Here is a 15287-nt window from a genome sequence, read left to right on the forward strand (position 1 = left end):
TAAGGGCTTGTGCAGCCAGGTAAAAGGCAACACCATGGTTGGGTTCAAAGAACTCAAAACCCTCCTACTGCAACTTAAGCTAAGCTCTGTGGCCTCCCTCATTCCTGCCTCCCCAAGAGAAGGATTTGCATGCTACTTGGCTATAGCGAGATGTTAATTCCCCAGCCACATATGGCTCTACCCCCTCTCCCACCTTTCCATAGAAGGTGGAAAAGTCCCCTCGCCCTTCACCATTACCTGAGAGTGAGTAAGGCTTCTGGGGAAACCTCTCTGGCAGCACAGCAAAGGCCTCAGAAGTGCAGAGTAACCTTCCTCTATCCTTTCTGTTTCTCCACCTTTGCTAGCCCAGCATCTCTGTAGAGGGCTGCTGTTCAACTGGGAATCTAGTGAAACTAACCTGCAGAAGTTCACCTCTATGTCTGCTATTCTGGAAGCAGAGAGACCCAAATTTTATGAGATGCAAGCGTTCCCCAGGTATGAATGTGACAGTCTGACCCACTACAAATGAGCTGTATGGAGAGCTCCAGTCCTAGACTGCCCTTTGTCTGTGTGATCAAAGGCAAACATGAATGAAATGGCTAGATCAGCTTGTGTCTGGAATCTGGGGCCAAGGAACACAGTAAATAAACAGGTCCACAAGAGAGTGAACCCCTAATCATATGTTTACTAGCTTAGGACTTCAACTAGTGCGGTTAGGCTATACTGTGGGAAATAGCAAGGAAAGGAAAAGTGTTAACACTGTTTGTTTGTTGTGGTAAGAGAAGGAGTAAAGGCAGAGTTCAGTTAAAAAGCAGACAAGTTAGCACCTTAATGTTTTCATTGTCACTTAGTACTTACAGGCAATACAGCTTGGATTTTTTTAGGACAGTCCATACTCAAGTATCCTATGCAACATTTCCCATAATTATACTTATGGTTGTCAGACCAAACAGACTACATTAAGCTTTAGGAAACAGGGACATTATATTTAAAGAACTCCACATTGGGAGAGGTGGCTCAGATGGCCAGAACGACGTGAGTCTTAGCACTGCCCTTAAACTGGGAGCTGTGAGTTAAAATTTGCTTTGGAAAAGAATTCCTCCTGAGGTCTGGGTTGCACACAGACTGGCTTCAGCTTTTCTTGGCTTGTTTCTAAAGAGCGTGGATGCTTTTTAAGAAAAGGGGAAAAACTGGGGGAAAGGTTTGTATAAAGCCTGCTCTTTGCTTAGCAATCCAATAGGAAAAAATTAAATGAAAAAGAAAAAAAAAGAACACACACAGGGTTAAATTTCTAGTCTTTTTAACTCCAACAGTCAACTTTCAGAAGGGCTGCACCCACTTACCCTAAGCTTCCCTCAGTGTTTTTATTATTCGACAGGGCAAGAAAGGAGATAAGTGTCCCCACAATCACCAGACAGCCTGTGTTCAAATTGGATTCCTCTGTTCAAACTGGATTCCCAGCTACCCCATCCCAGGCCTGTGCCCCCTCCCCCATGCTGAGGGACAGGCCACTCCAGGCAGCTTTTGTAAGTCCTAACCCTCAAAAGAAAAATGATGGGTTTGAACTATTAACCCTTCCTCAGAAAGGACTGAAATGAAGAAGAGGCCACTGACAAAATATTCACATGGGAATACTGTAAAAAATAACAAGCTAAATATATGCCCAGCAGTTGCAGGCTTGCCTAAAGAAAAAGGAAAGAAACAAAATTGGAGGGGACTGTAGCCAAGAAGTAGAAGGAGACTATGGGGTCAAGCTCAAGATTTGTTAGGCAGTTACAAGAACTGGGGGTCACATTGGTATCAGAGAGGAGCAAAGTTATAGTGTTGTTAGACATGAGATACACAGGAAGAGAATGAAAAGGAGAAAAAGGAAGTAATACCAATAAGGCTATTGTCAGAAACACCCTTCTTCAATGGCAAAATCAGAAGAAAAAGGAGACAGAAAATGGGGTCTATAGTAAAGAAATGGTGCAGTCTATTAACAGGGAGGGGTTGGTGGGACATATTAGAGCAGTCCTACCAGGATTCGGGTGCAAGAGAGGTCACAGACCTAGTGGATAACCTGGGGCAATTGAGCCTCCTTCCCTTTTATGTAAAAGGGAAGTAATGATACCTCTCCTTCCTACCTCCAGGTGGTTTTAAAGGTCAAATCTGATCATATAAATGAAAAGTGCTCTACAGTTCCAGGTACTACACAAATGTCAAGCTATTCCAGGTATGAGGCTTTTTATGAAAAATGTGACTGCCCAGGTAACCCTTCAAAAGTTAAGGATAATAAAAGATGCAGAGTGTTGTTGGAAAGAAGGGTGAGGCATGGTGCGCAGAGAGGATAAGAACCAAGGACAAAGCCAAATATGATCAGATTTTTCAAGGATATTACCACATACTAAGTACTTCAGCCATCCAACCAAACATCAGTGGATACTCATCAGCTTATCAGAAAACTGGGAACTAATCAGTTCACCTCCAGCAGATGTCACCCGTACCTTTAAGAGTGCCATGGGTATCCACGTGGATTACAGGAGAGAGATACACAAAGAAGCCATAAGACAATGGAAGGCACTGGCTTAGCTCTACCCCAGTGTGCCTTTGTCTCTGTCTAAATCCAGTCTAAAATGACCTACCTTTGGTCCCCACCCTCTAGGAAGGGAGGGGAGGAAAAGGAAGGGGGAAGAGAAAATAACTCCTACTCTACTAGACAGTTTAAAAAAACAAACAAAACCAGAAACCCAAGAATTTGGGAGCCCTGCAGAAATGTATGGCAATAATAAAGATGAGTTTCTAGAAAGGTCAAGGATTCTTGAGGGCCCTGAGTGATAAGCTACAAACTCTCCTGAAGTACCACATTTACTACAAGGCTGCAAGACTCCAAAACAAAGGTCATGAAAAGTCCATTCTTAAAGGTAAAGTTCCACAATGTGGAAGAAACTTAAGAATTCATGAAAGTAAAATGCACACCAGGTCCTGGTTTGAAGACAACTTTAGAGTCATCATAGGTGGCGACATAAAGACAAGCAAAATGGACCTCTGGAGGCCATATAAAGATTTGGAAGTTCTTGCTCTTTGGTCAACAAATTTGGAAGTGCACTAGAAAATTAGCTCTGCACCTCCAAAAGTTCTTTTGTGATATCATCATTCAAGCAAAGCTAGATTATTCTCTTTTCACAGAACTTTGTTGTACTTTCCAACCATCAACCCTTGATGTCGCTATCTATCTTCTGAAGAAATAAGATTCCCACCCTTCCAGTGAGACAGCTACCAACTCCATTCTTTCCATATATGACAGGGAGAGAGGAGGCTCCTCCTGGAAAGCCATCAAGGGCCATGTAAACCTATCCTCACCAAAGGAGTAACCTGACTAGTATTATACAGAAAATAGGAGATATGACTTAAAGCAGTGTTTTCACATTTTAACTGAGCATTTCTTTGAAATGCTGTGCCAACAAGAACTCCTATTTTAAAGTCTAGATCCTAGAACATGGCTTCAATGTCATGCTGCCCACCCCTGCTCCAACTTCAATGAGCCCAAATGAAGACAGAAAGTTCAGTGCACATATGATGTGGCTGGTGGAGTGGCTCAAGAGATATACAGCCCTGCCTGGCAAGCACAAAACCCTGAGTTCAAACCCCAGTACTAAATTTAAAACAGGGCTCACACCCCAGCTGTACCACCACTCTTTGCTGCATGGCTTTGGTAAAGACACTAAAATTCTTTTAAGCCTTAGGGTTCTCCTGGATGATATTTTTAATTTTAGAAAAGTTGACCAATATAAAGAAAGACAGAAGGAGGGTAGGGAGAGAGCGATTAGTGTGGAAACAAAACAAGTGGTATGTTAGTGGTAGAAATAATAGGACCTTAATTCTTAACATTCTATGAATGTAGTCACAATTATCCATATATTATACATAGGGAAACTGAAGCTCCAAAGTTAAATGTTGTGTCTAAAATGAATGAAACAGAAGGTTTTGCCCCACAAACAGGTTCTCTTTCCACTAGATCCAATTACTCCCACACACACTTATATCATAGGCAGGTCTAGTAATAATGACTAGTAATATTCAGAGTCAATAAGAAATGTAAATAATACACACTAAAAATATGTCATAAAAATGAACTTGCATTGTGGCAGCCAATAATATCCCCATGTATTGTCAAATAGCCCCTTGGGACAAAATAACCACTGCTTTAGATTTGCAAATGGCTTTATAGGGACCAAGTACCCAGTGGTAAATAAGTAAGGTGTGCATGGGGGGACTTCAGCAAACTGAAAAGTTCATGTACCATCTCAAGGAGGGAGTATTTTTATCTTGCAGGACTGAAGTCCAATTTTCCCAGGAGATTTTGCAAAGATCTGAACCTGGACCTGTATGTCAATGTGAGTGAGGCCTTCATGGTCTTGACATTGACCTTTCTGCACAGAAACTATTTCAGGGACTATTTTAGCTGCTAAAGATATTTGATTTATTAATGCATTAAAGTTCATAATTGCCTGCATGCCAATAAAACAAAACAAAACATATATCCACCTTTTCCCTTGTATTTGTTCTTTATAATTCACTTTAAGAGGGAAATTGGATTGAAACAATTCTTTACTAGAAAATTCTACCTTCCATTTTTCTAATCTGTGTTTAGGGTACCATATTGGACTCCACCAAAGCCCTAAAAATTATAACCTTTGGAACTATCTTGTCAGCTGAATTTCCCTAGAATGTATTTTTCTGAGCTAGCCCAGGCTGGGTGTCTCTTTTCTGTCATCCTTTTCTTATGAGCCCATTTGCAAAGACAGGGTCTAATTCTGTTTTCTTTAGAGTACCTTTCATACAGCTTCTGATTAACACTAAATAATAATGATGTTTATAATAATGGCTGTCAATAATCATAACCATAACCATCATCATCATAAATAAGATTTCCCACTGGCGCTTTCTAGAAGCCAGTGAATATACTACGATCATATCAGTTTGGAGATCACCTGCTAAAAGCAAAGCTGAGCTGGGTGGTGACAGTGAACAAATGAATCATAAGTTACATGCCAAAAGTGGGGATTAATAAATGGCTCATCTTCTTTTAAAAAAAAGCCTCCCAGTGTCATCACCCAGCCAGGCTAACTAACTGACCTTGTTTTCCATTAAGGCTGCTCAGTCATAGCTTGAAGAGGTATCATTCACGCATCCTCGACTGCTTTACAGCCAGCCTGCCACTGTGGGACCATTTCTGAAATCTGCTCTACTAGCACTGCCCACTTGGTACACCAGAGCAACCTGCCAAGGGCTCTTGTTGTGGTTTCCAGGGATGTGGGGGAAAACCATACCTAAGTCCACAGGATTGTGCAGAGGACACTCTGAGAAGCAGTGACACCCTCCCACTGCAAGGCAGAAACTGCCTGAACTTGCACTTCCCCTGGAGCATCGATACCTTCAGGAATCAGAGAGCTCTCTCTGCCACTGCACAGAGTACAATACAACTATGGGGACAGAGCTGGCACTATCCTAAAGCTGATTAATGGTAAAAATCCTCTCCAAGCTTGGACTCTAGAGTATAATACAAGAGGATGATATAAAATTATGAACAAAAACATGATTCTTTGGTTTTTATGACAAAAGTTGAACGAAGACAATATAAAGAAAAGAGCTCTTGAAAGGAAACATTTCATTTTCCCAATTATTAGTTAATCATACTTTCAGGCTTCAATGTCCTAATTGAATTTCACCTGTCTCTTTTTACTTTTTTGGCAATAATGGGGTTTGAACTCAGGGCCTTGCCCTTGCTATTCTACCACTTGAGCTAAGCCCCCCAGGTCTTTTTGCTTTATGTTATTTTTCAGACAGTTTGTCCCACTTTTTACTTTTTACTGGGCTGGCCTATCTTCCTAACTATACCTCCTAGGCAGCTGGGCTTACAGATGTGTCACACTACTCCCATACTGTTTGTTGAGATGCTAACTTTTTACCTCAGTTGGAGTGGCCATGTCCTATCTTTTTACTTTTTTATTTTTTGACAGGGGAGAGGGTGAACACAGTCCCCCACTACCACAAATTATGCAGTTGAGTTTCCCACATTTGGGGAAATCACAGGGGTCAGCACATCCGGAGTGCAATGGAGAAGCCTTGCCCTGGGAAAACCACCTTTGTGACCATGGTATCTCCCCTGCCAGGTAAGTATTCTTTTTACTTTTTTAATGTGGCAATGAAATTTTAAAATTTTACTACTTAAAAGTTTTTTTTCTCTGTTTTTCAGTACTGCAGCAGATATCCCTAAAGTCTCTGTTGTAGTTTAACATTCTATGTTTCATTTCGTGCTTCCGAGTGACAGCAAGTTCGATGTAGAATAGAGTCAACTTTCTCCTCTCTAAAAGGATGACAATTTCAAATGCTAGAAATGCTTTCAGGTGAGGTGACATGGGAAGTGACTTGAACTAATCAAGGGCCATGCAAATGAATTTATGCCAATAATTGCACTGTGCTGTTAGCTCCCAGGAGGTCCTACTAAGAAACAGCAATTCTGAATGTCAGGTAAAAAGGAAGAGCAACGTGGAAAAAAAGAAGCTTCCTTTAAATGCAGAAAACACCAGCTTCACCTAGAAGTTACATTGCATGAGGCTCTGAGAGAATGGGGCACAACAGGAACCCAGAGGTCCATGCAGAGCCAGGGAATAAACTGAGTGCCTGCATGGAGCTGGGGGTGGGGGTATGTGTGTGAAAAGTCCCTTAGTCCACAAAGCACAAGACAGTTTATCTGTTACAGGAGGCACACACAGTGTGTTTTCAACCTAGCAAAAGCAAGAAAGGAAAGAAGATACTTGGCAATAGTTTTACAAACTTTGGGCTCTTATTTTATTATTTTTTAGCCTTCCCAATAACTTCCAGAGATAAACCAAGAGCCCATATTTTAACTGATGAAAACAAAACAAAACAGAGCCTCATACAAGTCAAGTGCCTCTCCCTGAAACTAGGGTTTACATGGATGTCTCCCATCTGGTTAATTCCTACCACGGGGAAAAAGTGTCTCTAAACTTTTGGAGGCACAACTTAATTCTTCTGGAATAGTCTTGACATTTGGGTCTATCTAACATTTGAAAAAAGCAAGTGGGATCCAGCAATTCACAGGCAGTCAGAATCCAATAGTGCAAATGTGTGAAAATTGCTAGTTCCCTGTGTGGAGAGAGGGAAGGAGGAACTTTTCATAAGTGAGTGCTCGGGAAAGAAAACCCAGGGGGGCAATTGGCAGGGGGCAGAGTTCACAGTCAGCAAGGCTGGTGTGATGCACAGAGGACTGGTGCATTGCACAAAGTAGCAGAAACTCCACTCAAGGGGGTAGGGTAAGACAGAGAGGGGATTCCCCAGGGACAAGAAGCCAGCACACCTGGCTGGCCACCTGCAGACATGGATCCTTTATGGCTCCCTAACTTACAAAGAGGAGATGCCAGGCCAGTTTTCCCTGAACCAGGTCAGATCCCCCCTCCCCCCCGAAAGTCTCAGCTGCCAACCCCAGCACCCTCTGGTGCTGCCGTGATAAACAATGAACCTACCTATCACCTGAACTTCTCCTTCCTGTTCTCAACAGAACATCAACTTTTCAGACCCTAGAGAATTAAATGGCCTGCCAGGGAAGATCACAGTCTTGGAGAGTCGCTCAAAAGAGGCAAATTCGAAGCAGTGGAATCTTTGTGAATTCCCATAAACTCAGCCAGAATGGCTGGCATGGAAGTTTACAAGTTAAAGCTAAATGTTTTTATTCCCTTTCCCAGGACACTGGGATGGGTTGGAAAAGTCTTATCCAGACTCACAGGGCTCAAGTCACCATCTGGTGCGCAAGGATTCCCTGTTGTCCCCTCTGGAATCACAGACTTAGAACAGAACTTGGTTTGAACAAAGACCCTCCTCCCCATCTCTCTCCAGCTTCCCAGCCCCCATCCCCTTCATCTGCCTTTCCCCCCAGCCACATTAACTACTCAGAAACACAGTCACTCCACTAGACTTACTCAGGAATCACATTCTTAGAATAACTCATCAATTATACCTGTCAACTTGCCAAAAGTGCCACAAGGGAGGTGGAAAGTCTAGACTGCATCTAACAGCAGCAGTACAGCACCCCTGTTCGCAGAGGACCCCTACTTTGCAGATTGTCTCTACAAGCTCACAGGAAACAAGAATCCAAGGAAATGCAGGCCCACCCAGCAGGATCACCACAGTACAGGTCCAGGGTATGCTCTATCCACAGGATCAGAAAACCTGCACTAGTCTAACAGGATGTTCCTCCACAAAAAGCCTGGGTTAGGAAACACTGAAAAGAAATGTCATTGTGTTATTTAAATATGCATATAAACTCATCATCAATAAAAGTGCTGCCAGGAAAGCGGGGCCATGACAGACATACTTTTTAATTAATTGGAAAGATCAGCAATTAAAACATTTATTGTATGCAAATGCTGCTGCTACCTCTGAAAAGTTTGCTCTCTTAAATAGGATAAGCATTCCCAGGAACCCCACTTATACTACTAACACGGCTAGAAAGTTCCTATTCCCACAGTGAAACAGTGCTTTCATTCATCTTAGCCTGAAATGATTCAGAATTGCTATTACCCAGAGATCCTAATTAAAAAGGTTTTCCTTTGATTACAAATTTTTTGATAGCATTTCATTGGAAAGGCGCTGTAGTCCCATGATTATACATATAACTATTTATTAAACTGACCTTAGGGAACTGATTTTAATTACTCTATGCATCAGTTTCTTCACTTGATTTCTTTTTTTTTTTTTCTGGTGGTACTGGATTTGAACGCAGGCCTCACCTCCCACTTTAAGTAGAACAATTCCCACCTTAAATGATTACTATGAACTAAACGAGATAACACAGATGAACATATATGAAATGCTCTATCCAACTGGCAAATGTTTAGAAGTGTGATCACCCAAAGATTTTTTTAGTATCACTAATCTTCCGTATCCCTGCAAAAAGCACATTTGGTTCTTTAGTTAGTTTAGTCCATTTTCAAAATTTCTGATAAGGAGAAATAGCATCCAATTTTCCTAAAATCTTATATTGGTTCTCTACTCACCCTGAGAGGCCACAATCAGTTTCTCCAACCATCCTAGCAAAGAAGGGCTGGATGCAGGCATCCCTTCCAGGAAATCATGAAGTTCACTGTGTTCTTATGGGAGGGAGGGGCAATACATCGCCTGGTCCCAATGTCCCTCAAGATTCCACACTGTTGTCTTGCCCATTAAGGCTCACCCCAAACGGCATCTCTCAATCTAACTTCCTCCTCACCCACAGAGGCCCCATCATTCACCTTCTGCTAGCTGCTTGTGGACTGGAGCTCAGCAGTACTGACCTCAGAGGCCCAGGGGGGCAGTGGCAGGAGTCCATGAAGCAAGCAGTCCAAGTGAGATAGCTCAGAACCTCAGAGCTCAGACAGGGATTCCCTCTGGCACCCTCAAATGAGGCTGGGACAATCACGACTGTGTCTTTCTTTTGGCCTCTCTCTTCTAGTCCAAGCTGGCCACACCATTTCCCCCTCTCAGCTTTTCTAGGTGAGGCTCCACGTGAGAGTGAACACATAATTTTTGTTTGAGAAACAGGAACGTTGCAGCTGAAATAGAAATCTAATCCACCTCAGTCATTGGCTCACTCAAAGACCTTGGAAAAGTCACTTCACCCCCCTCCTCAGCAATTCAATCTGAGTAGCAGCAAAGGTGTTTGTCAGTCCCCTTCCTGGTGGTGACAGGTGGATAATATCACCCCACCCTAAATACCTCACAGGGATGTGAGAGGATGGATGAGCTGCATTACAGCCAATATTCTACTCTCTGGCCATAAACAACTCACCTTTTGGAGGTAAATGGGCTCTTCCCAGGGCACCAGGGGATCATTTAGCACTCTGGAAGAAGTAATTTGCTCTATGGTCCTCTGGTGTCCTGAAAAGTGTAATCTACCTCCAAAAGGTGAACCCTTAAATCCCAGAGAATTTGTTTTCTCATGGTAGGATCCGAATGCTCGCATGTCTTCAGCTTCTGGAGACCATAGGACTGCATCACAGGTATTATTTTCCGGTTTCTTCTCTCCCTTTCTCTCAGCCCGTCCTTACTGATCATCCCATCCTCTCTCCTCAAACAGAAACCAGATGAAACCATCTGCAAACAACTTGGGAATGCTCTGTGTGTGCCTGGAGAAACTTAAACAAAAATCCTTTCTGGGGCCCCCGCCCTCCTCCTCCTCCTCTCTTTCCCGTGGTTGTTAAAGGCCCAGCAAGTTAATGGGAACTTTTCTCTTTTCTCCTCCCTCCCCCACTGCCCCTCTCTCTCGGCTGGGTCCTCGGCATTTGATTCCTGTCTGTCACTGAGTGATGAGGACAAAGGGTGAGGAGTCAGGAAAAGGTCTGCGCCACTTTGTTCAGAGTCTGGATTCGAACTTTGGATGAACCCTTCGTCAGGGAGGGGGCTGGGGGAGAAAAGGAGAGGCCGGCAAGGAGAAATTCCCTGCTCTGGCAGCTCTGGCCTTAAAGAGAAAGAGAGAGAGAGAGTACAAAAATGGGGGTTAGGAGGGTAGAAACAGCCTCCCTTGGCCCCTTAGGAAAAAAGGAGGCCTGGTGGATGGGGGAAGGGGGTAAGGGGAGCTGAGCTTAAGAAAACAGAAGGCCAGAGCAAGGCTCTCAAACAAGGCCAGAGGGCTCATGCTGTGGGCTGCCAGCCAAGAGCCAGTTTTGTTGCTTCCCTTTCCAGCCTGTCTCCCTCTCTCTCTCTCATCCCTTATTTATTTATTTATTTATTTATTTATTGCTAAACCAAAGGGAATTTCTAATAAATCCACAGTAGACTTCTGGAGAACAAAGGGAAGGAAGAATCAGGGATTGGAAAAGACAGATCAAACTTACCGCTTTCTGAAAATAAAATCATACATATATATACACACACACTATATATAGAGTCATATATATGGATTTATCCATACACATTTCTATGTGCATTAAAAATTATAGCACACTTCACCATATGCTCCAAAGCCCAACGATGTTTAGCCTTGAGTCTATGTCGTTTTCTTCCTCTATGTGTGTGTACATTTCCATGTACCGCCTGGCAACTTTTTTCTGTGCAACTGTTCCCCAGAATACTGAACTGGAGTTTTTAAAAAGCACCATTAACATACAGTTGAGACTACTGCAAAAGCCAGTTTGTCTTCTTTGTGCTCAATAAAAGCCAGCTAAAACTTTCACCTCCACTTACAATTGATTTTTCTATTGTACTCCATAGGCATGTGTATCTCACTTGCTCATCAGACTGCCTTTCATTCTGTGAACCTCTCTGACCACATCTGGATGTGAGGTTTTCCAGCTCCCAGGGATGGGCATCCCTGCTTCGTTCAATCATTTTACCCCTGCATTGTGATCATGCAGTGAATTTGATCTGACCTCTGTCCTTTCTTAGGTCTTGGTTTCAGACTCTGAGATTCAATTCCAAAGAAATCAGGTGCCCATCCCAGCATGGAAGGTAGGAAGTGGCAAGGCACCCCTGCATCCCCAGAGCTCTTTCCCCTCTTTTCCTGCATAGAAATGGTAGACTTACGGACAAGTTAGAAGACTCAGAAGAGCTTGGGGAGGGGAGGCTGGGAGGAGTGCCACTGCAACATCTGGCACCTGTCTCTCAGCCTCTCCTGGGAACACCCCCAGTGTGGTGTGTAAGAGACTGCTTCCCAGAAGGCAGGATGTGCAGTTTGGAGATGCAGGTGCCAGCCCAGCCTCTAGGCCTCACATTCACAAAGAATTCCATGAAGATGAGCGGCAGAGAGATGGATCAAGGAGATGTCCATTCCCCAATCTTCTGAACACCCGGAATAAGAAAGTGTATCCATGTACTTAAAACCTCTCATTTTGCATTTCTATGAACCAGAGAATAAACTCTACAGTTTGAATAAGTGTTCATGATGTCCCTGCTCTAAGAAAATCAGAAACACAAAGACCAACAATGGCTAACAATAAAAGGCAGGTAAAATTCTGGGTAAGTACTCACATCACAAAAAGAGCTCTTCATCCTATAAAAGGGAGAGCTAGAAGCTTAGTTCAGGAAGGGCTCTCATGAAGCATTCACATCTTAAAGATGAGACAACTCAGACCTCCAATGTATAAGTAACATGTGCATCACTTAGCTCCATAACACTGCCCAATAACAACCCCCTCCAGTGATCTTCCCAACAGACACACTGCTTCCATGAAGCTAAGGACTATATTTAAATGCAAGATATGCATACACATTACCAAGATCAGAGCCACACATTTCAGGAGCAAAACTGAAAGATACCTAAGAAATGGCAGTTGTCACATCCTATGCCCGCGCCAGCTATGTGAGACTGGGGAATATGACATGGGGACACACATAGGGCACAATGCACAAACAAAGCTTATGATACTCAACTCCAGGCACAGACTTCCTGTTTCCCTTATGCACCTGGTCCTGCCCACCGTCCGTACAACTCAAGAGCTGGCACTGAAACTGGGTGTGAGCTTGACATTCAAGTTTCATTCTCTAGGAAACCCAGGTGGATTGCAGAGCTGTTCTTTGTGTGAGCAGGTAATCTCAACTTTTAAGTTCCCTTTGTGAATAATGGTCTTGACTCACCATCACCTAACTCTCAATCACACCTCTCTGTTCAAGTCTCTTGGGATCTCCAGTTCCATATTCACTGCATGCGTCACCAGTTCTGTGTTCAACAAGATTTCTAAATCTATGCCATGCTCAAAATCAGCCCTCCACTTGCCTGCCAATCTGTGACTTGCTTCAATTCCATAAGCAGTTGTGACAGGAAAGGTTAGAAAAGAAACCTTACAGTTGCACAGTTGCACAATGCTTCCTTCCTAATGGACAAAGTATGTCACAGGGTTGGGTAAACTCAGTGGTACAGTGCTTACTCAGCACATGCAATGTGCAAAATATCACCAAAAAAAAAGGTATGTTCACACATCTCTGTGGAGACTCACTTCACGACCTCCCAAGGGTGGACAGGACACTGACAAGGAGTATAGTCAATGCCCACACTATGGATAAGCAACTGTTCTGTGTTGCTCCTTGTTAGTTATCAACTCAACAGTAGAGCAGACCAGTAATGGTTCCTGTGCATCTTCAGGGCTTGGATGCTTCCATTTTGCCTTGGAGATGAAAAGGCGAAGACAGGAACTTACTGAACATCTCACCATGTGCCTAGAACCAGGTCTGATGCTTTCCCTGGTTCTTGCAACAGGAAATGTCAACATTTTCACCTATGGGCTACTTCCTCTAGGGCAGCAATGAAATTCATGCACACATACCTTCTGCAGAAAGGCACCCTCCTCCCTACTCTTCTGAATATGCTAGAACAATAACTCCACCACACAAACCCTAAAACAGAGGAGATTATGCCCTAGGATTCTATCCTCTTCCTGTTTGGTCTGATGTTCAGATATGCCAGTAGGACTATGAGAGTGATTACCTATATCTATGACTGTTTCAACATACTAAAAAATGCTCTACTTTCTAAGGATGTGAAAACAATATATATTCCCTCTCTTTTACTTAGTGGTCCTAGAAAAGCCATTTGTTTGTTATTTGAATGAATGAATGGACACCTATAAGTACTTATTCAAGAAATGTTATAGAGAAGAGGAAATTGTGCAGAAGGAAGAAGGAATAAAGTTTAAAAACCAAAATGCCCAAAGCTCCTCAGCTAGATGTACATTGTTATTAGCAGCCAAGATGTCCAGCTTAAGGTAAGAATGTTGGCAACAGAGAATAACACAGAGGAGAACCCAGAAGAGCCTGTGGTTCTTCAAAACAGGAAAGGGGAGCACCCACCAAAAAGAATCCCAGGAAAGAACTGGCTCTAGAAGTCTCCATCCAAACCACGATGCTGCTGGTCCTTACCTCAAAGCCTACAGGGACGCTCCTTGCTGAAGACCCTCCCCAGGAGAAGGCTAAATAGCAAAGCTACAAAACCACACACAGGACAAAACACTGGCAAGGTCTGGCAAACAGGAAAATTTGTAGGCCAAGGGAGCTACTTACTATTCCTTACTTAGAAGCCTTAGAACTGCACTGAGACTGGAGGAAAGGGTGTCCCCCAGGAACCCTGAAACTGACAACCAAGTTTGAGACATCACAGACTCCACTAGGAATTTTCACTGAGGGAGGAGGAGACTAGGGGAAGGTGGGAACAATTCTTTCTTTACTCCTCCCCAGGGAGAGGTTTAAATTACAGGAGGTTGGGTGGACAGGATTTGGGGGGAGGTGTGTAAATGTGCTATGAGAGACTTCTGTTCAAATTATTTCCCTTGCCCCAGGTTCAAGAAACTCTCACCTTGAAAAAATAAATAAGTAAAAACAAATTCCCACTTTCAACTTCTTGATTTGACTATTTTATTTTATTATTATTATTATTATTATTATCATTATTAGATAGAGCAGTCCTTTTCTATCATTTCAATCAATATGATGGGGGGTGGGGGGGAAACTGGACATTAAATCCTCCTGAGCAGACAGAAATGTAGTTCAATGTGTGGAAGATGGAAAAAGAAAAGAGAAGGCTGTGCAGAAGGGAAAAGACAGGACCATTTGTGGATGGGGATAAAAGGAAGGTGCTGGAACCTGAGCCCTTCGTCAGTTAAAGCAGCTGCCCCTCCCACCTCCACCTCTCCACTGGAAGGTTCTGTCTAGTTAGCTTCTAAAATTTGATTATCACTTATCTCTACATGGCTCTCATGTGTCCGCCCTTGCACACATCCCACCCTCCTCTTGTCTCTGATCATCTATTCCATGAAAACTCTTCACCCTTTATAACTCCTTAAAGTCTAAGATCATAACTCAGAAAACAGAGGAACTACTCAAGAACTTTCCCCCATTCAATAACAGGTTGATTGAACCAGAAGCTTCTCTCTGAGCATTTAATTGGAGTGATCCAATATACCTTAGATGTTGCCATCCTGTCTTCTCACTTTGACACATCACCCAGCACACATAAAATTCACAAGGTAGTACCCTTCAAGCCAAGTACTGATTTTGAAAACAACTTCTTAAAATGTTTTGAAAACAACTTCTTAAAATGTTCACTCTAAAAACTAAGCTATCTGTGACTTCTTCCTTCCCTCCCTCCCTCCCTTCCTTCCTACCTTCCTTCCACTACCATTTGTTGAGGATCAAAAATATACACTAAGAACTGGGTCATAGCTCAGACTTAGCACTTGCCTAGCATGCATGAGGCCATCCCCGCACGGTGCTAGACATCAAAGATGAACAAAGCCTGACTTGCTGGGAGTTTACCTTCTGCGAGGTATCTGCATTCATGT

The 15287-nt window shown here is 43.1% G+C and overlaps 1 protein-coding gene and 1 non-coding gene across 6 annotated transcripts in view; both read right to left on the bottom strand.

The window, feature by feature from the left end:
• Positions 1-15287, bottom strand: part of Pbx1 (PBX homeobox 1) — a 296763-nt gene that overhangs the window by 260779 nt on the left and 20697 nt on the right. Inside the window, exon 1 of one of the 5 annotated variants that reach the window (XM_074047610.1) lies at positions 9039-10218. The exons of the other annotated variants lie outside the window; for them this stretch is intronic. Within the exon in view, the coding sequence (XP_073903711.1) occupies positions 9039-9099 (61 nt within the window). The 5' untranslated portion in view covers positions 9100-10218. Of the gene's footprint in view, positions 1-9038; positions 10219-15287 lie in introns of those variants that run through there. 5 annotated transcript variants of the gene reach the window in all.
• On the bottom strand, positions 5979-6142 carry LOC141414151 (U1 spliceosomal RNA). Its single transcript, XR_012439235.1, has one exon. It is a non-coding gene; the product is annotated as a U1 spliceosomal RNA (small nuclear RNA).

Source organism: Castor canadensis, chromosome 11 (assembly GCF_047511655.1).
Source record: "Castor canadensis chromosome 11, mCasCan1.hap1v2, whole genome shotgun sequence".
NCBI classification, from domain to species: domain Eukaryota; kingdom Metazoa; phylum Chordata; class Mammalia; order Rodentia; family Castoridae; genus Castor; species Castor canadensis.